At 53.8% G+C, this 24,721-nt stretch overlaps 1 protein-coding gene across 1 annotated transcript; it reads right to left on the bottom strand.

Moving 5' to 3' along the window:
• Positions 1-10,106: 10,106 nt before the first annotated feature.
• On the bottom strand, positions 10,107-23,462 carry LOC121274336 (induced myeloid leukemia cell differentiation protein Mcl-1 homolog). The gene is made up of 3 exons (XM_041181576.1): positions 22,974-23,462; positions 13,878-14,125; positions 10,107-12,549 (listed from the first exon to the last, which is right to left on the bottom strand). Exons 1-3 carry the CDS (start codon positions 23,380-23,382, stop codon positions 12,433-12,435), a joined length of 774 nt encoding a protein of 257 aa, XP_041037510.1. The 5' UTR covers positions 23,383-23,462; the 3' UTR covers positions 10,107-12,432.
• Positions 23,463-24,721: the final 1,259 nt, after the last annotated feature.

Raw genomic sequence — 24,721 nt, 5'->3', positions numbered from 1 at the left:
GGGTCCCCAGCGGCATCATCCGAGCTGGACTGGCATGCTGGAGCTGGTGGGGATGTGCCCCGGCCTGCTCCTGCTGATGCCCGGGAGAGAGGGAGAAGGTGGGAATCGTTCCCGAGTAGGCAGAGTCCGACATTACAAGGTGACTCACTTTGATGGACGTGACATGTCCGACCAGTGGAGGGCTTGTCTGTCTGTACCGGGTTGCTGGGGCTGATTTCCCTTCCCCACAGGAGCGATCCCTGTCCTGCCCTGCCAACAGAGCTGCCACCTCCTCTAAGGGAGTCAGCTCCTGTCCTTCGGAGGGGGTTCCCCCACCACTCTGGGGGTCTCTCCCTCTTGCTGTGTGCCAGCTTTGGCCTGCATGAACACAGACAAAGTGGGATATGATGAGAATGGCTTGGTCGGCACTCCAGCCACAAACATCCACTCCCTCCACCGCCGACGCACAGTAGCAGCAGTGTGTGCACCATCTACAAGTTGCACTGTCGCAACTCACCAAGGCTCCTGAAGCAGCGCCGCCCAAACCCACAACCACTACCATCCAGAAGGACAAGGGGCAGCAGACACATGGGGAACACCGCCACCTGGATGTTCCCCTCCCAGCCACTCACCACCCCGGCTTGGAAATATATTGGCCGTTCCTTCACCGTCGCTGGATCCAAATCCTAGAACTCCCTTCCTAACAGCACGGTGGTTGTACCCACACCACAAGGAAGGCAGCGGTTCAAGAAGGCAGCTCACCCACCACCTCAAGGGGGCAAATAGGGATGGGCTACAAATGCTGGCCTAGCCCAGTGACACCCACATCCTGTAAATTAACAAAAGAAGGGGGAGTTGGGAAGCCTGCCTGTGTCCTCCCCACGAAAGGGCGGGAGAAGTTAAGTGTGCAGGATGACAGGTAAGATGACGATGTTAAAGTGCGTGTGACATTCAGTGACGATGTCCCATCTGCTAATAGCGTTTGAGATCGCTGGGGGCCGTAACCCTTAAGAGTGCCCGATGCCCTATGAGAGGGTGAGTCGACGGGGTGAGCAGAAGGTAGACTTCTACTTTCCACCTGGAAACACGCCAGCTATCCAGCCCGCCCGCTGCAGTTAGCCTGGATAATGGATACTTCCACCCACCGGTGGACGAATAAGTTCCCTCGCTGGGCTCAGGGCTCAGAGGGCCCTGGGCGTGGCATCCTCTGTGGCCTGGTGGCGTTTCCCCTCGCCTTTTCGAGTCACGCGGCTTGAATCCCTCTCCAGGCACCTGAGCCCATCACCCAGGCCGGCACTGCCAGTGCCAGCACGGAGGGGGTGCAGCACTGTTGGTGGTGCGGTCTTTCAGGTGATCTGTTAAACTAAGTTAAAATTGCCTGCCCTCTCCACTGCAATTAACAGGTCCCATTTTAAACATTGGACCCAATTCATTTCCACCACGGCCTTCTTGAAATGGCGGCCATGGGATCTTCCACAGCCACCTGAGAACAAGAAGGGGGGCCTCAGATTAACGTCTCATCCGACCCTCCGACAGTGCGGCACTCCCTCAGTACTGACCCTCCGACAGTGCAGCACTCCCTCAGTACTGACCCTCCGACAGTGTGGCGCTCCCTCAGTACTGACCCTCCGACAGTGCGGCACTCCCTCAGTACTGACCCTCCGACAGTGCGGCACTCCCTCAGTACTGACCCTCCGACAGTGCGGCACTCCCTCAGTAGACCCTCTGACAGTGCAACACGCCCCCAGTACTGACCCTCCAACAGTGCAGTGCACCCTCAGTAATGATCCTCCGTACTCACTTCCCTATCTCTGCAACCTCCTCCAGCCCCTACACCCCTCCCTATCTCTGTAACCTCCTCCAGCCCCTACACACCTCCTTATCTCTGTAACCTCCTCCAGCCCCTACAACCCTCCCTATCTCTGTAACCTCCTCCAGCCACTATACCGCTCTCTCTGCAACCTCCTCCAGCCCCTACAACCCTCCCTATCTCTGTAACCTCCTCCAGCCCCTACACCCCTCCCTATCTCTGTAACCTCCTCCAGCTCCTACACCCCTCCTTATCTCTGTAACCTCCTCCAGCTCCTACACCCCTCCCTATCTCTGTAACCTCCTCCAGCGCCTACACCCCTCCCTATCTCTGTAACCTCCTCCAGCCCCTACAACCCTCCGAGATCTCTGTGCTCCTCCAATTCCGGCCTCTTGCCCATCCCCCGATTCCCATCGCTCCACCATTGGCGGCCGTGCCTTCAGCTGCCTGGGGGGGGGCCCTGAGCTCTGGAATTCCCTCCCTAAACCTCTCCCCCTCTCTCTCTCTCCTCCTCTAAGACGCTGCTTAAAACCGACGGGTCTTTGGTCACCTGTCCCTAAAATCTCCTGATGTGGCTCGGAGTCAGATTTTTGTTCAACCCCGGGATGATTTGCTGTGTTAATGAAGCTCTATAAATGTTATAACTTGTTAGTAGGATGGAGTGTATGAAAGGGTTAAGCCCCTGCGCTGGGAACCAGTTGGCCCCATTGTCCCTTTGTGAGAACAGGATGTTCTTTCATTTGCTGCAGAGTTGGCTAAGGTATGGAATGTGAAGAATCTCGCAGAACATCACAATATGTTTCTCAGGCCTGCTATTTCCATTCGGCCACATTCATAATCAAGAGTAAAGGCGCCCACCCAGCTTTCTGGAGCTTTTCCAGCCCAGAACTGCTCCTGTGCAGGATAATTCCGGCAAGGAAGCGTGTCGGGAACAATGGCGCAAGGTCGGACAGTGTTTAGCTGTGGTTTAGCGGCTGTGTTTTGCGCCTCTGTGTCAGGAGGATGTGGGTTCCGGTCCCCAGTCCAGAACCCTGACCACAAAATGGCTGATACTCCCAGGGTCAGTACTGAGGGAACGCCGCACTGTCGGAGGGTCCGTACTGAGGGAGTGCCGCACTGTCGGAGGGTCAGTACTGAGGGAGTGCCGCACTGTCGGAGGGTCAGTACTGAGGCAGTGCTGCACTGTCGGAGGGTCAGTGCTGAGGGAGTGCCGCACTGTCGGAGGGTCAGTACTGAGGGAGTGCCGCACTGTCATTGGGTCAGTACTGAGGGAGCGCCGCACTGTTGGAAGGTCAGTACTGAGGAAGCAGTACGGTGCGGCACTCCCTCAGTACTGACCCAATGACAGTGTGGTGCTCCCTCAGTACCGACCGTCCAACAGTGCAGCACTCCCTCAGTACCGACCCTCCAACAGTTCAGCACTCCCTCAATACTGACCCTCCAACAGTGCGGTGCTCCCTTAGTACTGATCCTCCAACAGTGCAGCACTCCCTCAGTACTGACCCTCAGACAGTGTGGCGCTCCCTTAGTACTGATCCTCCAACAGTGCAGCACTCCCTCAGTACTGACCCTCCAACAGTGCGGTGCTCCCTTAGTACTGATCCTCCAACAGTGCAGCACTCCCTCAGTGCTGACCCTCAGACAGTGCGGCGCTCCCTTAGTAACGGCAATGGGGAGCGTCTGCAGGTATCATGTGGCTTGAGTCTCTGGAGTGGGGACTCAACCCCATGACTTTCTGACTCTAGATGTGAGAGAGAGAGAGAGAGAGAAAGGCAGAGGCAATAGGGCAGCTCAATAGGGCAGCTCCGGCCCCTTTTAAGGCAAATATTTTCAGCCACAGCATCTGATTTCCTGCAACCAAATTCTTTGAAATCCAGGTTTGTTTTGCAAAAGTGCAGAGAGATAACACCATCAAGTCGAGACTTCCTTTAATTGCATTATCTGACATCTCTGCTGCTGTGGGTCTTTGCAGAGGAACAATGCTCCAATTTATATTCTGTTTTGGTATCGGGGTGGGGGGGGGGGCGGTGGAACATTGGTGTTTTCTCCCCTGTTCTGGTCCTTGTTGGCAATTTAGAGACGCTCCCTTGAAGGCCCTTGAACAGCAAGTCCTAATCCCTGTCTCTTCCCCTCCTCCTCAGACCTCTACACAAACACACACCATGACTCGCAGGAACATTCAAACAATCTCGAGTCCTGCAGTCTGGCACGTTCCTGCTGTGTTGAACAGGAACGACAGATGGGAGGGCCGATCTTCCTGGCCGGGACTGTGAGACACAATGCCTCCTGTCATTGCGTGGCAGAAAGCCCCCAGAGGGATTCCCCCCCCACCGCTACATCAACCACTACCCCTCCCTCCACAGAGTCCACCGTCGGACAGCATTGACAGGGAGTCTCGAGTGCATCAAAATAACACCGAGCGAAGGCTGCAACAAAACGCCTGACTTTGCATATCCGTGGGACACCCCCCACACCCCCCCAGCCACCATTACATGGCTGGGAACGCCAATTTGCGCACAGCAAGATCCCACACTGAGAGCAGATGAGATAACGAATCCCAGAGTGTCTGGTTAGGCCGCCGGGAGCGCCGCACTGTCGTAGGGTCAGTACTGAGGGAGCGCCACACTGTCAGAGGGTCAGTGCTGAGGAGCGCCAAACTGTCGGAGGGTCAGTGCTGCACTGTCGAAGGGTCAGTACTGAGGGAGCGCCGCACTGTCGGTAAGTCAGTACTGAGGGAGTGCCGCACTGTCGGAGGGTCAGTACTGAGGGAGTGCCGCACTGTCGGAGGGTCAGTACTGAGGGAGTGCCGCACTGTCGGAGGGTCAGTACTGAGGGAGTGCCGCACTGTCGGAGGATCAGTACTGAGGGAGTGCCGCACTGTCGGAGGGTTAGTACTGAGGGAGTGCCGCACTGTCGGTAAGTCAGTACTAAGGGAGTGCCGCACTGTCGGTAAGTCAGTACTGAGGGAGCGCTGCACTTGGAGGGTCAGTGCTGAGGGAGTGTGGCACTGTCGGAGGGTCAGTGCTGAGGGAGTGCCGCACTGTCGGAGGGTCAGTGCTGAGGGAGCGCCACACTGTCGGAGTGGCAGTGCTGAAGAAGTGTGGCACTGTCGGATGGTCAGTGCTGAGGGAGTGCCGCACTGTCGGAGGGTCAGTACTGAGGGAGTGCCGCACTGTCAGAGGGTCAGTGCTGCACTGTCAAAGGGTCAGTACTGAGGGAGCGCCGCACTGTCGGAGGGTCAGTACTGAGGGAGCGCCGCACTGTCGGAGGGTCAGTACTGAGGGAGCGCCGCACTGTCGGAGGGTCAGTACTGAGGGAGCACCGCACTGTCGGAGGGTCAGTACTGAGGGAGTGCCGCACTGTTAGAGGGTCGGTACTGAGGGAGTGCCGCACTGTTGGAGGGTCGGTACTGAGGGAGTGCCGCGCTGTCAGAGGGTCAGTACTGACGGAGTGCCGCACTGTCAGAGGCGCTGTCTTTCGCGATTAGATGTTAGATCCGAGGCTCTCACCTGCCCTCTCAGGTGGATGTAAAAGATTCCACGGCCACCAGAGGAGGAACGGGGGGCGGGGGAGGTGCAGTGGTTCTGGGGCCAATATTTATCCCTCAACCAACATCACTAAAACCCAATGTTCTGGGTCGTTGCCACATCGCTGTCTGTGGGAGCTTGCTGCTGCGCAATTTGGCTGCTACATTGCCTGCATCACCACAATGCTGACATCCCAAAAACAGTACTGCATGGGCTGTGAAGCGCTTTGGGGTGGCCTGAGGTGGTGAAAGCTGCTAGAGCAATGCAGTTCTCTCATTTGAAAGACTGAAGTGAGCAATGGAAAGTCACAGGATGTGACTTGCCAGTTAATCCAAAGCGGAAGCAGCTAGTCATTTCATCCGAATTTTCATAATCAAATGAGTGGCTCTCAGGATCAATGTGAGCAGTGAGTTTAATCTACGTCCGTAGTGTACTCATTGTATGGTTTCGTGACACATGGGTGAATCATTCCTGGGTCCATTGTTGATTGTCGAGTGACGAAATGGTTTCCATGTTCTGGACAGGATACTGCGGGGCATACTAAGCGAGGCCAATCCCAGTTCTATAGGTGCTTATCATTTCAGATAATCGCCTATGGAATTAAAGGGAAGAATTCTAAAAATGCCATTTAGCCAAGGATGTGGGATTAGCTGTCACAATAAAACAAAGTCCATATTTACCCTGTTCAAAGGGCTCGTTGCTGGCTAAAAAGAGTGTCAATGCGGATGTGTGCGAGGGTGTGTGAAATCAGTTTGGAAATTCTCAATTAACCTCATCCCAGACTTGGCAGCTTGTTTTGTGGGTGGTGAGAGTTCCAGATTCCCACACCCCCCACTGTGTGTGCGTGTATGTGAAGTGCTTCCTGACATCACCCCTGGCTTCCATTTTAAGGTTCTGCCCCCCCCCAGCCCCTGTACTGGACACTCTCTCCCCCACCCCCACCAGAGGAAACAGTTTCTCTCTATCGACCCGATCGAATCCTTTAATCATCTTAAACCCCCTTCATTTCGACCACCCCTTCATCTTCCACACTCGAGGGGATACAAGCCGAGTCTACGTGTGACCCACCCTCGGAGTTTAACCCTTTCAGCCCCGGGATCGTTCTGGTGAATCTGCGCTGCTCCCCCCTCCAAGGGCCTACATGTCCTTCCTGAGAGGTGCCGGAGAGGGGGGGGGGGGTTGGCCCAGATACTCCCAATGAGGTCTGAGCAGAGCTTTCCCAAAAGTGAAGCGTCACTCCCTCAACTTTCGCAATCCGGTGCCCTGGAAATAAAGGGCAACAACTGCAGCTGTAAATATTTCACACGTCGAGCCTACGCCACAAAACCTCAAAACCCAGGTTGACAGCGGAGATGAACTGGCTGTCCTTTAGCTCCCTGTCGTAAGCATTCTGCATTTCCCTAGCGCCTTTCGCAACCCCCCCCCCCCACACCAACCCCGGACGTCGCAAAGGGCTTGACAGCCAATGAAGTCCCCTTGAATATAGGAATGGTTGCATGTGGGAAACACGGCAGCCAATTTGCACACAGCAAGATCCAACAAACAGCAATCTGATAATGGCCTATCTTATTTTTTCAGTGACGTTAGTCGAGGGGTTAAATATTGGGCCCCAGGACACCTCTATCCCCCCCCCACCCACAAAGGCCTCTGCTCTTCTTCAGAATAGCATCTTGGGGAATCTTTCACATCCACTCCCAAACAGGCAGCTGGAACTTTGGATTAGTGCCTCGTCCAAAAAGGCAGCACCTCCGCAGTGCAGCGCTCCCTCAGCGCGAGCCCTGGGAATTGACGTCCACCCCGATTTGTGCGCTCATGTCCTGCTGCGGGGACTTGAGCCAGGGATCTTGGAACCACAACGCAAGGACTCTATTCCGTAGGGAGAGACACACAGGCAGCAGTTTGGGAATGATTCGGGACAACTCTGCGTGCTCCAGGTATTGAGTAAAATTGCGCACTTTTTTTTTTTAAAAGGGAGAAGCTTAACTGAAACACTCACTCGTGCTGGCAATGGGAGAAAAGACCAAGCGGTAAGAGTTGTCCAGCTTATTTGCTCTCCAGTTGGCCACGGTCACGCACAATGTCACAAGGATTACCAATGGCGGGAGAGATAGGGAAGAGGGTATATCATAAAGCCCAGGTCCAAGGGGGAAGCTGTCGACCCCCGATCCCCAACTCCTCACCCACCCCAGCACCATGGCAACAAACATGGCCGAGAGCAAGGCCTAGTTTAGAAAGGGCAGTCCTTCACATCCTCAGCCACGTCCACACGCATGCAAGTCAGCAATGTGGTCACAAGATAAGGCCAGGAACTGCGCACTTGTCAAAGCCAACAAAACCCTTGGGTGATAAGATACCAGAACTGCAAACGTATAGTTCCAGGAACTGCCCTGGGCCCAAGCGAGAAGGCCCTTAATTTGTAGCACTGCTTTTCTTAGCCTTTTGACACCCAGTGGGAACTGTATATCACGGAGGGAAGCAAAGAAAAAAGAACTTCAAGGCCCTCAGGGTCTGAGAATTCACACTTTGAATTATAAGTTACAGAGAGTTCGACTGAGTCTCTTAAGCAACAATAATAAGGCTCTTTATATAGGGCCTTGGTGTGACCACAACTGTACTGTCTTACATAGGATACATAAACAGCACAGAAACAGGCCATTCCATGCTGTTTATACTCCACACGAGCACCCCCCCCCCCCCCGACACCCCCAATCAACATATCCTTCTCCCTCATGTGTTTATCCAACTCCCCCCTGCCCCTTCAATGCATCGCTGCTATTCACCTCGACCGCTCCCTAGGTAAATTCCACATTCTCACTGCTCTCTGGGTAAAGAAACGCCTCTCAACTTCCCCGATTGGATTCTTTGGTGACTATCTTATGTTGGTCGCCTCTAGCTCTGCTTTTCCCCATGAGGGGGAAACACTGGAGGTGGTGACAGAGAAAGAGGCAGGAACAAAGCCCCCACCCCCCATTCACATGCTCGACTCCAGGAATATCCTGGAAAGCAAAAGTTAAACCCTGGCATCTCCTGCCTCGCATCTCTTCAAAAGCCCCTCCCTCTCCACCTGTGAGGAGCTCTTTAATTTCGTTGTCATTAAAGTTGACAGCAGGTGTTCAACAATCTTGAACCTCTTTAAATCCCTCCCGAAGTCCCTCCATGTCCTTTGAGCTCAACTTGTCCGGGACACATTCCTCCTAACCCCCTTTCTGACTGCACAACTTCCTGCTGACCCATCACCCTTAACCTGGACAAACTATGTTGGCCTCCCACTCACCCCACCTCGAATTTAAGATTCCCTCCACAGCCCACACCACCCCCCCACCCCCACCTCAGTAACTTCCTCCAACTCTTGTCAAGCCGCAAATTTGGCCTTGATCAGCTTCCCGCCCTATTCTCTCTCCAGCCCCGGAGGCCCTGATCTGCTTCGGCTCCACGTTACCTCTCTTAAAACCCACTCCCTTGACCAAGTCTGCGGCCTGAATCTCTCTCCCTCCCTCCAAGAGCAAGGAGACCATGTTGTACTTTTACAAAGCATTGGTTTTCTGATTTCTGCCTTCCCTGGGTGAATCCCATTCGGGTCAATGGGCAGAGCTGGCCAGTGCTAAGCAGCCATGCCCCCTCCAGTTGCCCACATCACCCTGGGCCGGAAGGGCAGTCAAAGGCTGCAGGCGAACCGCCCGCTGATTGCTGCCCCCCAATAATCTCTGGGAACGGGGGTGGCGTATGGCCTGTGAAGGCCCCCTCTGTTGAATAGCTCAGCTGAAAATGGCTGCCAGCGACCAAGTTCAGGAGGCAGAGAGAGGGGCCGACTTGGGTATCCCATCATGATACGGGAGGGAAGATATGTCACTGGAATCGTAACGCAGAGGCCCAGCCTAATGCTCTGGGGATATGGGTTCCAAGCTGGCCACCATTAGCCGTACTGGCATGGCTATGGAATGAATAGCACCTGATCGCTTTGGAATGTGTCTGGCAACTGGGCCAAGATGTGGTAGGATGCCAAACTGGTTTCTCTCCCCCCTCCCCCAACCCCGCTATCTATCTCAGTTGCACCAGTCAGTAGGTATGCATTCCGTGCCATCGTGGAAACTTGCAGAAGGAAGATTTTGCGTTGGGAGTTTGTAAATCGGACCCGCCTAGCACAAAGTGGAAGCCTTTCAATCAGCAACATCGAGCGCCTTGCTGGCTGTCAGAACTTTTCGCACCACAATCTCAAGCGAACCTCCCCCTAGCGTCACAAGGGTTTCCATTTTCTCTCCCTCGGTCAGGCCAAAAAGAAATCTCCCGGTGAAGGCCGAGGGGGTGACCTGATCGAGGCCTTTAAAATTTCTGGAAGGGTTTTGATAGGGTAACCATAAAGATGTTTCCACTTGTGGAGGTGGTGGGACCAGAACTTTGGCCGGGGGCGGGTCATCAATATAAGATAGTCACTAATAAATTCGATGGGGAATTCAGGAGAAACTTCTTTACCCAGAGAGTGGGGAGAATGTGGGACTCGCTCCCACAGGGAGTGGTCGAGGAGAATCGCAGAGATGCATCGAAGGGGGAAGCTGGATAAACACACAAGGGAGAAAGGAATAGAAGGATATGTTGTTGGGGGTAGGTGAAGAGGGAGCACATGGGGAACATAAACAGCAGCAGAGGGGCCGAATGGCCTGTTTCTGTGCTGTAAAATGTAAGTAATTCTTGTGGGGGGGTGGTTTTGGATGAAAGGACAAAAGGGCAAGACAAACAATGCCACTTTTGCCTGGCAGAACACAAGCATGCAGAACAAACGACAAGAAGCTATATTCTCAAAAAATATTTAATTTATAATAAAGCTGCCATTTCCAACAGTGATTGAAGTGTCCGTTAACTGGCAGTGGCTACTGACGTTAAGGCTCCACAGGGCTGAGCATCCAGCACGGTGGTAATGCAACCTTCACTTAAAACATGTAAACTTCGGGAGCAGGGGAGGCAGGTAGGCAATCGACTGGGGCCACAATGGTGGGATCGTGCTGTGCTTTTAAGTCAACCAAAGTGGTCACAAGACTGAATTCCTCTGATCAGCAGATGAAAACATTTTACCTCTGCAGTCCTTTCCCTCGATCTCCTTATTACTCTGATTACAAACAACAGCACAAGCAATTTAAAAACGTGTGCGCGTCAAAAAGATCTTCTGATTTTCATTCATTTAAATAAAAGATAGAGTGCCGAGCAGGGACTGCCTCATCAGTAATGTTAAGGATAAACATGGTCACACAGCGTGCAACTGGATAACACTGCCCAGCATTTTCCAAAGAGACTACATTTCCTTCCTAGTCTTCCCCCAACACCAGCCACACCCTCCTCCCCCACAACCCCAAAGTTAACCCTTCAGAGACACTACAGCCAAATTACCACCCCAATAACCCGCATTTCAACTGAACCACCCTTAAGGCCACCAGAGGAGGTGCCATAAAGAAAAGATGGCGGTTCAATTACCACCCCCTCCATATCAGGAGGCCCTCACATGGGACCCTGCCCAGAACAATCTTCGAGTGTCCTCAGCAGAGACAGCCGAAGGCCTTAAAGACGAGCGCACAAGTTAAATCAAGCCCACGTTTATTTGGGGAAATAAATTGACAGGGAGCAGCAAATACCAAATGGTATCCAACCAAGAAAACAAACCACAGGAAAAATTTTTAAAAAGGAATGTTCATCTTAGGCAGGGGGCAGAAGGTAAAAAAGTGTGCACAAAGGGGAGGGGGAGAGAGAGAGAGAGAGGGAGAGGAATCACTTGGTTCATATTGTCGTATCTGAAAAGCTGATCATTGAAAACTACAAAACAAGGTGCGAGGATGGTCGCTGAGACACTGGCTCTATAAATGAATGCTTAGTTTAAATATTATGTCAAAGTCTAGATGCTCAGCCCTGTGAAGTGTTCGGGTGGTTAAGTGGAAAGCCAATGCAAGTCGAATGCAACGTGTTCTCTCTCTCTCTCTCGCCCTCCTTGACCCTTTGCGAGTGAAGGGATCCAAGGGTGGGGGCATGGAATTTGTAGCATCAGAACACAGGCCAGTTACCACTCCCCCACATCCACCAATTCAAATGGAGACCCCCCTCCACCCCATCAATCTGCTAAGTCAGGAAACTGACTGCAATTCTAATTGCCAACCACCAACTCCCCCCCACCCTCAAAAAGACTGGTGGGGGAGCCCCTAGTGGAAAGCCAGCCACAAAAAATCCATGCAGGGAACAATCCTTCTGACAGCTTTCTGCAGGATTCATTACCAACCAGTGTAAAGAAAAATCAAATATATTGCTTGTTCAGAAGGAAAATATATATCTATTACACAAATTAACATTTATTTAGAGAAAGGGTTCAATAGAATTAAACACAGACAATCTCCCTATGACTAGGGCAGTTTTGTCATACAGACCTCTGTACATTCTCCCCACCCCCCTTCTGATCACCCTCACTACGCCTTTACCCAATTCTCTCAATCTTTTTCCCCACCACCCCCCTCCCCCACAGCCTGTGACTTTAGAAAGCAAGAGAGGGGGTGGGGTGACAGGAGAGCAGAGGAGAAAAGGGCTTGAGAGATTACGATGGTACACAAGTCTGAAGTGGGGTCTGTCCCGATGCAGTAGACTGGTACAGGTGTGAGCATGGAGCTGTGAGTGAGTTGATGCAGCACTGGATCAGGAGTTGTAAGTTCCCAACACTGTTTGTGGATTAGAAAGTTCTTGCGAGTCCTTAAAACAGCACAAAACACAAACCAAAGTCTTGGGGCTCCACACACGTGTGTCAAAGTGTACCAGAGAGGGTTCCATCATTCCCAACTTCAGCTGCCAGAGGCCAGCAAGCCATCAACACGTGGCAGTCCTCCCATTCCAAAGTCAAGTGGAGGGCCTGCGCCAGACAGGGCCGGTTCCGTCAGTCCTGCTCCCCCCTCGTTTACCACCCCACTGGTAGTCTCCGAGGCTGCTCCCGAATGGAAAACGGTTGATAGGATCCACCGTTTCGCAGCAGTGTCCTTCACTAGGAGCTGGTGGGACTGAGTGAGGTGGGGAGCGGGGAGGAGGACAAAGCACAGCTGGGCTGAGAACAGTGTTTTGTTTCAGTTGTACACGAGAGCAGAGATGGGTCAGGATTCACCTGAAGAGGTGCATGATACTTGCCCCTGCGATGCCGAAACAAGCAATCCACATCAACGCTTTCTTTGCAGACTCCTCAGCATTGTTCTCGTGGAAAAACTGTGAGAAACCATCCTGAGGGGGAAACAAAAGACATCATTCAGAAAACTAGCGGAGGCTGGTTCATCTTCCTCTACAAACAACATCTGCCTGTGCGCCCCTCTCCCCAAACCAGATGCGATAAGATGAATCCTGCTACACACCCCAAACAAGAGACAGATCAACTGAGCGGTGGAGCAAGCTCAAGGGACTGAATAGCCTCCTCCTGTGCCCTAACTTGTCACCCAGTTACAAATTATCCTGGAGTCTGGACAAACAGGCAGCACATGACCAAGTTATCACAGCTCACAAATTGTGAATCCCACCAGGGTATACACATCAGTTGAACATTCCCAAGTCGAATGCAGAAACACTGAGCGGGGAAACAAGCATGCCTTCTCCCAATTGTGGGAGCTTGCTGTGCGTAAGCTGACAACTCCCCCAAAGCTGCACTTCAGCAATGGAACCAAGCATGGATGCAGACCAGCACCTTTCCTGGGGCAGAGCGCTCAGTTCTAAACTCACATCCCTTGTCAACTGAGCCTGGAGATGCGAAGCAGGCACCTGAAATTGTTTTTGCAAACATGATGTAGGTGCTCCTACATTGGCAGCAGCACAGAGATGAAAAAGCTGCTTAGCCAACAATAAGCTAGACTGCCAGCTGAAACCAAACAGTGGCCCAATGTGAAACCATTGAGCAACAAAATTCCCCAATCTGCATCTTGCATGCACCTCTCAGGTGATTGTACAATCTCATGAATCACTGTACACAGAGCCCAGCACCAAAGGCCAAAGTACACAATGAATTGGTGACACAGCACTTCAGGATCACTGCACAGGGGAAGAACTAAACTGCTCAAATGTGGCTGTCAATTGGTCTCCCCCCACGCCACCCCCTCCCAACCAAAAAACCCAAGAATTGACATGCCAAACAGAAAGCTGGTGTGTACACCCGACTGTGCCACCAGAACTTGGGAGGGTCTGGAGGGAAAATAACCCCTGAAGGCAACATAGCTCCGTATAAGCTCCCCAGGTCTGCTGCCTGGTCACACAGGCCTGATGCTTCCGGCTGAACACAAGCAAAGTCAGTGGATATTTTCTTGTATTTGACTGCATGCCCAGGTCAAGTGGGAACAGGGAATCCATCAGTCCCACTTTTAGGGACAGCTGTGTGAGAGATTCACACTCAGTGGAATTTAACCTTACGCACATCCGGTGAAGAGAGGTTCAAGGTCATTCAAAGACACTCCCTGGCAAAGTCCAGCCACATTGCAGATTCAAACACAGCCACCAAATGAGTGATGACATGGAGGACCAGGAACCCAGTGAGGGACTACTGGGTGAAGAATAGACTTTATCCTTACCCAGCCGTTGTGAGCCTCTAGCCACTCCCTCTTCTGCCCCGCCAGGTACTGTGTGATTTGCATGGCTACATCATCGATGCAGTCCTCCCGCTGAATCTTTTTCAGGTGACTGCCCATTACTGCCCCAAAGGCGATGAAGCTCACCACCCGGCCCCAGTTCATCTCACCATCGCCGAACATTTCACTGGCAACCCGTTGGATGGTTTCCAAGTCACTCCTCTGAGAGATGTGCAGCCGATTTATCATTCCTGTGGTGGTGGGGGAGAAGGGTAGTGTCAATAACAGTGAATGCAAAGTAATGCTTAAGGACATCCTGAAGCTGCACAGGGCACTACATGAATACACATGTTCTCTATATACCTGTATTAAATCAGCTAACATTAAAAACCTTAACAGTCCTACACTGCCGACTTCAACATTATAAATATTACATTCAAAATGAAAATGACCTGTTAAGTTAATGGTGCTTTCATTAAAGGGACAAAGCTGGCAGTTATGTACAAGTCTTTCTTTGAAAGTAGCAGGACACGTTGAAATGGCAAGAAAGGTAGGCAAAGCCCCTGGTTAGGCCTCAAGCTGGCGTACTATGTCCAATTCCAGACAGCGCACTTTAGGAAGGGGGTCAAGGGTGTGGAGGAGACTTACTAGAACAGTAACTGAAATCCCTCAACCCTGGTAATGCGGAGACCCCAGGGAAGCTGGGATTGTTCTCCTTAGAGCAGAGGTGGTCAAAGATGATTTAATCAAGGTGTTCAGAATCAGGACAGGGTTTTCATTGATAAATAAGGAGAAACAACCAGAGGAGCAGATTGAAGATAATCGGTAAAAGAACCAGAAGAGGAGGAGAGAATTAAAAAAAACAGCAAGATGTGACCTGGAATGCAATGCCACTACCTCAAAAGGGCAGTGGAAACAGGTTAACATTTAAATACAAGAATACAGGTCACAACTTCAAAAGAGGGCTGAATTATATCTTTATACTATCAGCCACCTCTTCATCCCCCACCCCACCCCACATTACCAACAACTATTGGTGTCCTTGCCTCTCCACATGAGATCAAAGAGTATGCATCAAAAACCCTTTGCCAATCACCTGCAGATGTACAAAGGCTGGCTGGCAGCAACGTACAGCTGCTGTGTGTGTTATATACACACAACTCTGGAATACGAAAGTTCATTTGCCTTGCTGAATGAGCAAGGTGGGTTATCAATTGGAGATTAGATAAGGCCTGCAAACAAGTCAGGCTTCCTTTTAAATCTACCCAATGGGACAGAAGTGCACCTACCTAAGAGGCACAGCAGGCTGAGACTATCAGGCTGCATCAAGCCAATATCCAGGGACTCAATTATTTCACAGCACTCAGTCAATTGCAAGCAAAGACTGATAACAAGACATGTTCCATTGTTCCACAAGACTGTGGCCCTGCTCCTGAATTCCAATTATCAAGGACAGAAAGAGTACACCCCACCACCAGAATTAAAATGTAATCTCCTTAATCACCACTAGGAGCAGCACTCGAGGAAAGATATCTCATGGGCTTTAAAATGCCTCACATTTTCCTTGAACTTGTCTTGAAACAAGAGATTTGGGGGGGGGGGGGGGGAGAGAGGGGAGAGAAAGGCTATTCATCCAGGAGGTCAACTGCCCAGTGTCAGCAACTCTTAAGCTCCAGCTGAGATGCAGGAGATCTGCAGAAACACAACACTACCTCCCAGAGTTTAAAGAGGCAGGCTGAGAAAGGGCACTGGGACTGTTATTGCTCAGCCATCTCCAGCTGCCCTATCAACACTACAAAGACATTCCAGAGAGTTTTCTTTTGCAAGTACACACACCCACACAGAACAATGAAACCACAGAGTCTGCAGGAAAACTAATCTGGAGTAGTCACACCTAACCAGTCCTGACTGTACCAAAAGGCATTTGAGACTTGTCAGGAACTATTTATGTCTGTCCGCAGGAGGGTTTATTTACACCCAGCCCCCTCTGAGAACAGAATTAATCCCGTAAAGTAAAACAGAAACAGAAAGACAGGCAGGGCATGGAATTATTCACTTCCAATTCTCTAACTGGCTGGATGCAAAGGTTTGGAGGGGGCCCAGAGTTAAATAGCTGCATTGCTCCTAATTATCAAGACACCCTTACTTGATGAGGGATTATGTCTCAAGCTTACTCAGTGCCACTGGAAGAGGCAAAACAAAATCAGCCAGGGCTGATAGGGTCACAACACCACTTATCCCAGACCCTGGAGGGGCCACAAGGCTCCTGCAAGAGAGCCAGCATAGACCTGATGGGCTGAACAGTCCCATTGTACTTTGTTCAATTCTATTTGATACACTGTACTGCATACAATTCAACTGATGCAGCACCATTATCAAATGAAGGGAGAGAAAGAGACAGACACACACTAGGGATATTGGCAGGTGAAGGCATGGCCACCAGTGGTGGAGCAATGGAAATCAGGAGGCCAGATCTGGAGAAGCTCAGACCCCTGAAGGTTGGGAGGCCTGCAGGGGCATCGCAGGGATAGGGAGGCCTGCAGGGGCATCGCAGGGATAGGGAGGCCTGCAGGGGCATCGCAGGGATAGGGAGGCCTGCAGGGGCATCGCAGGGATAGGGAGGCCTGCAGGGGCATCGCAGGGATAGGGAGGCCTGCAGGGGCATCGCAGGGATAGGGAGGCCTGCAGGGGCATCGCAGGGATAGGGAGGCCTGCAGGGGCATCGCAGGGATAGGGAGGCCTGCAGGGGCATCGCAGGGATAGGGAGGCCTGCAGGGGCATCGCAGGGATAGGGAGGCCTGCAGGGGCATCGCAGGGATAGGGAGGCCTGCAGGGGCATCGCAGGGATAGGGAGGCCTGCAGGGGCATCGCAGGGATAGGGAGGCCTGCAGGGGCATCGCAGGGATAGGGAGGCCTGCAGGGGCATCGCAGGGATAGGGAGGCCTGCAGGGGCATCGCAGGGATAGGGAGGCCTGCAGGGGCATCGCAGGGATAGGGAGGCCTGCAGGGGCATCGCAGGGATAGGGAGGCCTGCAGGGGCATCGCAGGGATAGGGAGGCCTGCAGGGGCATCGCAGGGATAGGGAGGCCTGCAGGGGCATCGCAGGGATAGGGAGGCCTGCAGGGGCATCGCAGGGATAGGGAGGCCTGCAGGGGCATCGCAGGGATAGGGAGGCCTGCAGGGGCATCGCAGGGATAGGGAGGCCTGCAGGGGCATCGCAGGGATAGGGAGGCCTGCAGGGGCATCGCAGGGATAGGGAGGCCTGCAGGGGCATCGCAGGGATAGGGAGGCCTGCAGGGGCATCGCAGGGATAGGGAGGCCTGCAGGGGCATCGCAGGGATAGGGAGGCCTGCAGGGGCATCGCAGGGATAGGGAGGCCTGCAGGGGCATCGCAGGGATAGGGAGGCCTGCAGGGGCATCGCAGGGATAGGGAGGCCTGCAGGGGCATCGCAGGGATAGGGAGGCCTGCAGGGGCATCGCAGGGATAGGGAGGCCTGCAGGGGCATCGCAGGGATAGGGAGGCCTGCAGGGGCATCGCAGGGATAGGGAGGCCTGCAGGGGCATCGCAGGGATAGGGAGGCCTGCAGGGGCATCGCAGGGATAGGGAGGCCTGCAGGGGCATCGCAGGGATAGGGAGGCCTGCAGGGGCATCGCAGGGATAGGGAGGCCTGCAGGGGCATCGCAGGGATAGGGAGGCCTGCAGGGGCATCGCAGGGATAGGGAGGCCTGCAGGGGCATCGCAGGGATAGGGAGGCCTGCAGGGGCATCGCAGGGATAGGGAGGCCTGCAGGGGCATCGCAGGGATAGGGAGGCCTGCAGGGGCATCGCAGGGATAGGGAGGCCTGCAGGGGCATCGCAGGGATAGGGAGGCCTGCAGGGGCATCGCAGGGATAGGGAGGCCTGCAGGGGCATCGCAGGGATAGGGAGGCCTGCAGGGGCATCGCAGGGATAGGGAGGCCTGCAGGGGCATCGCAGGGATAGGGAGGCCTGCAGGGGCATCGCAGGGATAGGGAGGGCTGCAGGGGCATCGCAGGGATAGGGAGGGCTGCAGGGGCATCGCAGGGATAGGGAGGGCTGCAGGGGCATCGCAGGGATAGGGAGGGCTGCAGGGGCATCGCAGGGATAGGGAGGGCTGCAGGGCATCGCAGGGATAGGGAGGGCTGCAGGGGCATCGCAGGGATAGGGAGGGCTGCAGGGGCATCGCAGGGATAGGGAGGGCTGCAGGGGCATCGCAGGGATAGGGAGGGCTGCAGGGGCATCGCAGGGATAGGGAGGGCTGCAGGGGCATCGCAGGGATAGGGAGGGCTGCAGGGGCATCGCAGGGATAGGGAGGGCTGCAGGGGCATCGCAGGGATAGGGAGGGCTGCAGGGGCATCGCAGGGATAGGGAGGGCTGCAGGGGCATCGCAGGGATAGGGAGGGCTGCAGGGGCATCGCAGGGATAGGGAGGGCTGCAGGGGCATCGCAGGGATAGGGAGGGCTGCAGGGGCATCGCAGGGATAGGGAGGGCTGCAGGGGCATCGCAGGGATAGGGAGGGCTGCAGGGGCATCGCAGGGATAGGGAGGGCTGCAGGGGCATCGCAGGGATAGGGAGGGCTGCAGGGGCATCGCAGGGATAGGGAGGGCTGCAGGGGCATCGCAGGGATAGGGAGGGCTGCAGGGGCATCGCAGGGATAGGGAGGGCTGCAGGGGCATCGCAGGGATAGGGAGGGCTGCAGGGGCATCGCAGGGATAGGGAGGGCTGCAGGGGCATCGCAGGGATAGGGAGGGCTGCAGGGGCATCGCAGGGATAGGGAGGGCTGCAGGGGCATCGCAGGGATAGGGAGGGCTGCAGGGGCATCGCAGGGATAGGGAGGGCTGCAGGGGCATCGCAGGGATAGGGAGGGCTGCAGGGGCTTCACAGGGATAGGGAGGGCTGCAGGGGCTTTACAGGGATAGGGAGGGCTGCAGGGGCTTTACAGGGATAGGGAGGGCTGCAGGGGCTTTACAGGGATAGGGAGGGCTGCAGGGGCTTAGCAGGGATAGGGAGGGCTGCAGGGGCTTAGCAGGGATAGGGAGGGCTGGAGGGGCTTAGCAGGGATAGGGAGGGCTGCAGGGGCATTAGCAGGGATAGGGAGGGCTGCAGGGGCTTACAGGGATAGGGAGGGCTGCAGGGGCTTCGCAGGGATAGGGAGGGCTGCAGGGGCTTCGCAGGGATAGGGAGGGCTGCAGGGGCATAGCAGGGATAGGGAGGGCTGCAGGGGCATCGCAGGGATAGGGAGGGCTGCAGGGGCATAGCAGGGATAGGGAGGGCTGCAGGGGCATTAGCAGGGATAGGGAGGGCTGCAGGGGCATCGCAGGGATAGGGAGGGCTGCAGGGGCTTTACAGGGATAGGGAGGGCTGCAGGGGCTTTACAGGGATAGGGAGGGCTGCAGGGGCATTACAGGGATAGGGAGGGCTGCAGGGGCATTACAGGGATAGGGAGGGCTGCAGGGGCATTACAGGGATAGGGAGGGCTGCAGGGGCATTACAGGGATAGGGAGGGCTGCAGGGGCATTACAGGGATAGGGAGGGCTGCAGGGGCATTACAGGGATAGGGAGGGCTGCAGGGGCATTACAGGGATAGGGAGGGCTGCAGGGGCATTACAGGGATAGGGAGGGCTGCAGGGGCATTACAGGGATAGGGAGGGCTGCAGGGGCATTACAGGGATAGGGAGGGCTGCAGGGGCATTACAGGGATAGGGAGGGCTGCAGGGGCATTACAGGGATAGGGAGGGCTGCAGGGGCATTACAGGGATAGGGAGGGCTGCAGGGGCATTACAGGGATAGGGAGGGCTGCAGGGGCATTACAGGGATAGGGAGGGCTGCAGGGGCATTACAGGGATAGGGAGGGCTGCAGCGGCATTACAGGGATAGGGAGGGCTGCAGGGGCATTACAGGGATAGGGAGGGCTGCAGGGGCATTACAGGGATAGGGAGGGCTGCAGGGGCATTACAGGGATAGGGAGGGCTGCAGGGGCATTACAGGGATAGGGAGGGCTGCAGGGGCATTACAGGGATAGGGAGGGCTGCAGGGGCTGGAGCTGGTTACAAAGGTAGGGAGAGGTATAAGGGACTGCAGGAGGTCACAAGTTAAAAGGTTGGAAAACATGATGAACATTTTAGAATGTAGGTGTTGCTTAACTGGGAGTCAGCAGAACCAACAGCGGCCTCTCATGAATCTACTGCCATTCAACAGGGTAATTAGGGTTGGTTGGGAGTTCTTCAGATACAAGATCCTGGCTATTATTACCCATTTGAACCGGGCCTCGTTCCCTCTGTCCCAGCTCTCCACTAAATTTTGTTCAAAATATCCTTCCAAAGCTCCTAAAAAGCTCAGCCCAGTCAGACAATGCACTCCCCACTGTCTACACTGGAAACAAACTCAGATCTCACACCACACCCTCACTGCTGATGCCACAAATACCAGAAACATAAGGATATTATGATCCAGCCCACTCATGATCAATTATCTCAGCTCTCAACAAACATTCCCAGTAATGCCTTCCCCCCCCCACCAATGTCAGACCCTGGGGTTACAGAAGATACTGGAGCTCCACCAGGTAGCCATTTGAAGCTTCCTTTAAGGGAGGTTTGTTTGGGAAACTCAGTTCCTCAGTTGACAGAACTGCACTGCACTATTTTTTCTCCAAAGGGCAATCTCAGACAGTTGGCTAACCATTTTGCAAGGGAAAGAATCTAAGACGTGGAGACATGAGAACTTAGGATACAACAAATCAGCCCTGTTGAGATGGATTAATAGTTCAGCTGGAGACCACTGGTCTCACAAGGGGACTCTACCTCAACCGTTACACGACTGCTTTGCATACTTGCTTGCCACAGTGAAAGGGATCACAGGTCTCCTAAGCAGTGCTGGTTATAAAAGTGTTATTATGCAGAGGTTCATCCGGTACAGCCCACTGTTTACAGCCTCAAGAGTTAGCGAGCTCCTTCAACCCCTCGTGAGGCTACACTGATAATACCCACTGGTAACTTCACTTCTCCACACCAGTCTCAAATCAAATCTCCACCTTTGCCCCCTTCCCAAAAGAAACATATGCTTTGACGCACTTGTGGTACCCAGTCACCACAGCAACAGACCCCGGACTGCCTCCAATTTGACACAGCATCTCTCACACACACTGACACATCTCTCTAAAAGTCTTCCCATTAATGAAATACAAGGAGGCAGGCAGTCCATTGAATATGATGCTGCTGTCAACTCCCCACCAAACCTTTGCTCCAACTACCTTCTTCTCCAGTGCCTGACTAAGCAGCCATGACAGGCAACGAAACCCAATGAAGCCCACGCCCTTTGCAGATACTGTGCACTTCTGCTTGAAGGCAACTCAGTTTATTTCCCTCAAATGGAAAAACCTATTGTCTCTTTCCCACCCTTCACACAAGCCTAAACAGAGCAGGGAGGGCGTTACAGGAGAAACCCAAACAGAAAGCAGGGGAATGAACAAGTTAGCTGTTTATCTGGGGAAGATCCGACACCTCTGATTCTCCCCTCATTGGGTTGGGTATTGCCATCAACTGGTTTGCTCCTTCCAAACCGATTTGAAGGGCTGACAGTTTCCAAAGCACAGGGAATTTGCAGGCCCCAAGGGGAGGGAGTGCCCACTGTGGGGAGCAGGGGCATCAACTGCCTCACTGCAGAACAAAAGCGAAACAATTTTCTAGTGTGGAAAAACTCTGAAAATGCTGGAAAAACACAGAGCATGTTTATACAGGACTGCTATGTTTATTCACAGCAAGGGTGCTGCCTGTGTAAACACTTTTTAAAAACAGGGAAATAATGGAATGTTAGAAACTTTTAAAAACACCCCCACTTCTCCAGGAAGGTCAGATGGAAGAAGGGGATTAGAAAGGTTGTTTAGTCAGTTTGGTGCCAATTCCCTGTCTACCTACTGACAAGGCAGTAATATCCCCTCTGTAACTTCCTTCAACTTCCCCTTGTCACCATGACTGGAAATTACCAATTATCAGCAAGATCTCTAGAACTGACTTTACATCAAAATAAACATCACCCAAGCCAGGGTGCACTAACTACAACCTCTGACACCAAAACACACAAAGGTCAAACACAAAATGGATCTCTCCTGGGAACTACAGACATTGACATTGAAGTATACACCAGCCCCTCTGACTAAAACAGGGGCAACCCCAGGAGAAAGACATCAACAGCAATAGCCCATACGAGCAAGGCACAGGAGCCAAATGCAGTCAGGCAACTCCTTGCCAAACAGGCAAACCCACAAGCCACTGAACTAGATGTGTGCATGCAAGAAAACAGCAAGTGTATGGGGTAGTGAGATATGGCACCAATACACTGCATGCCAGGAAACCATTTGTTAAACCAGCAAAGGCACCGATTAAAAGGGGGGAAAGGGGGCGGGAAAAGAAGTGAAATTAAGTGCCTATGGGTGCAAAACCAATAAGCCAACACTGCAAACTCCATCCAAAGTGAAACTTGACAACTGAGGTGGAAGAAATAACCAATCCAGGGGGTGGGGGTGGAGAAAAGGTTAAATGACCAATCCAGAGGGGGGGGGGGGGAAGGTTAAATGACCAACCAGGGGGTAAAAAGAGGAAGGGAGGGTTGAGAGAAAGAAATAAACATCAAGGTGGTATTGGGATGAGGGTGAAGGAAAGATTGGCCAGTCAAGGAGGGGGAAAGGAATAAACGACCAGTCAAAGGTGGGGGAGGAAGAAGTGGGTTAAAAAATGACCAAGGGGGTGGGGGCAAATGAGAAGGACTGACCAGTCAATGGGGGGGGGGGGGGGGGGGGGCAATTAGAGAATGGCGGACACTAGGACCCTCGCGATTTCCCGCGGGCATACACCCGCCCCCCACCCCTCCAAACCAGGAGGCCAGCGCGCATGCCCAGGTGTCCCCCCTCCCCAGGAGGCCAGCGCGCATACCCAGGTGTCCCCCCCTCCCCAGAAGACTAGCGCGCATGGCCAGGTGTTCCCCACCCCCCCCCCTCCCCAGGAGGCCAGCGCGCATGCCCAGGTCATAACATGTTCGGTCGCTAGGACCCCGGTGGTCTCTCTCTCTCTCTACCCCCTCACTCACCAATGAAGGCCGTGCCGTGCTTCTCGATGAGGCGCTCGCCGATCCGCTCCAGCGTCTCGGCCGCCCGCCGGTCGTCGTCGGGCGAGCAGCCGAACCAACTCGTCGCGGCGCTCGGCATCAGCTCGGCGTGGTGCCTGATAAAATCCCGGACCAGCGCGTAAGTCTTGGGGATGAGAGAGTCGCCCGGGTCGGCGGCGGCGGAAAGGGGGGCGGAGGAGGAGGAGGGGAAGAGGATGCCCGGCTCCTCGACCGGGCTGCCGCCGCCTTCGGGCGTCTGGGGCAGCGAGCCGTCGCTGGCCCCCGGCAAGAGGCAGGCCCCCCGGCCGCCTGGCGAGCAGTAGAACTGGTTTTGGAGTTGAAGCAGGGCGCTGCTCGAAGTCCGGTTCATGGACAAGACCGTTCGTTCCATCGTCGCTGTCGATGATTCCCAAGATGGCGCCTGTCGAAAAGGAGAACCGTTGACTGCTCGTTCACTGAGACGCAGGCGCTGGTCTCGCGCCTATATTTATAGCCACGTCATCCGCGCAGGTGAGCGACAGGCCCTCTCGTCCAATCAGCGCCCGCAACTGCCAGAAAGCCCAACCCTCATCCCCGCTACTCCCAATCGCGCCCCCCCGTCTCCCGTCAATCATGGAGATAAGCCCCGACCACCCCACACCGCTCCCGCAGCTGTTTCTCCCTTCCAACCGGAGTCCCCCATGCAAATGAGGTCCCTGTCCCCTCCAATCAGCAGCTCTCCAGCTGCTTGTTCCCTGCTGCCAGCTCCTCCCCTTCAGTGACGTCACGAGGGAGGCCGTTTGGCCCGTTCTCCCCTTGGATAGCCCCTCGATAGAAAAATCTATCCATCGCGGATTCATTATTGGACTTATCAACCATCTCAGAACCCATCCCAGAGTCATCCTGGATCCAGAGGGACTGCCTAAGAAGGAGAAGAATTTCAGATTTAAAATGAATTGATCCAGCATTGATTGCCATTTGCAGAGGAGAATTGCAATCTTCGACCACCCTTTGTGTGTAGAAGCGTTTCCTAATTTCACTCCTGGATCTAACTTTTAGGCTAGACAAGATCACAGCAGAAGAAATAGTTTATCTTTATCTACCCTATCTGTTCCCCTTAATATTTTGAAAATAAGTCACTCAAAATTATCTTCTAAATTCCAGAGAATACCACCCTGGAGTGAGTAATCGCTCCTCAAAATTTAAGTATTAAATCCCCTTTAAATTCCGTAAGTCTCAATTTAGGCCGGGCGGCTCGATTTACGATTGGTGCAGTAAAGATGGGCCGAATGGCCCCGCTTTGTGCTGTAAACTTTCTGTCGTCCTTGGGAGCCCAGTTATCACTCTGGTAAAGCAGAGTCATGTTGTCGAATTTTTGTCTCGCACTCATCAGGACGCAGTCGCAAGAATGCCAAATTTTAAAGGGGGCCAGATTCGGTATCCTCTGCAAATCTCTCCTGATGGGTCCAAGACGAAAAGCTTCCACGACGCGTCTCCTTTTTTTTCAACAATCCTCAAGTTCTGGACGATAGAGGCTCTACTCTGGCAAATCTACACGGCGCCCTCAAAAAATACCCGATATAACCCTCCCTACGGAGGGGTTCCCAGATCGGCTCACAGTAACTCCAGGCGAGGCCCAACCAGGACCTTGCACAGCTGAGGCGCGACTCCTACCCCCTTTTGCATTCTCGCGCTATCCTTCCTCGTTCCAAAGTGGGTGTCCCTCACATTTGCCTACATTGAAATCCATC

Source organism: Carcharodon carcharias (genome assembly GCF_017639515.1).
Source record: "Carcharodon carcharias isolate sCarCar2 chromosome 36 unlocalized genomic scaffold, sCarCar2.pri SUPER_36_unloc_1, whole genome shotgun sequence".
Taxonomy (NCBI): Eukaryota; Metazoa; Chordata; class Chondrichthyes; order Lamniformes; family Lamnidae; genus Carcharodon; species Carcharodon carcharias.
Note: the sequence above shows the minus strand (reverse complement) of the source record. Positions and strands in the feature narration are given on the sequence as shown.

Coding starts and splice junctions, on each gene's coding strand:
- LOC121274336 (XM_041181576.1), bottom strand. CDS start 23,382: ATGGAACGAACGGTCTTGTCCATGAACCGGACTTCGAGCAGCGCCCTG. Junction 14,126..22,973: donor GCACGGCACGGCCTTCATTG/GTGAGTGAGGGG, acceptor CCACCACCACAG/GAATGATAAATCGGCTGCAC. Junction 12,550..13,877: donor TAGAGGCTCACAACGGCTGG/GTAAGGATAAAG, acceptor TTTCCCCCTCAG/GATGGTTTCTCACAGTTTTT.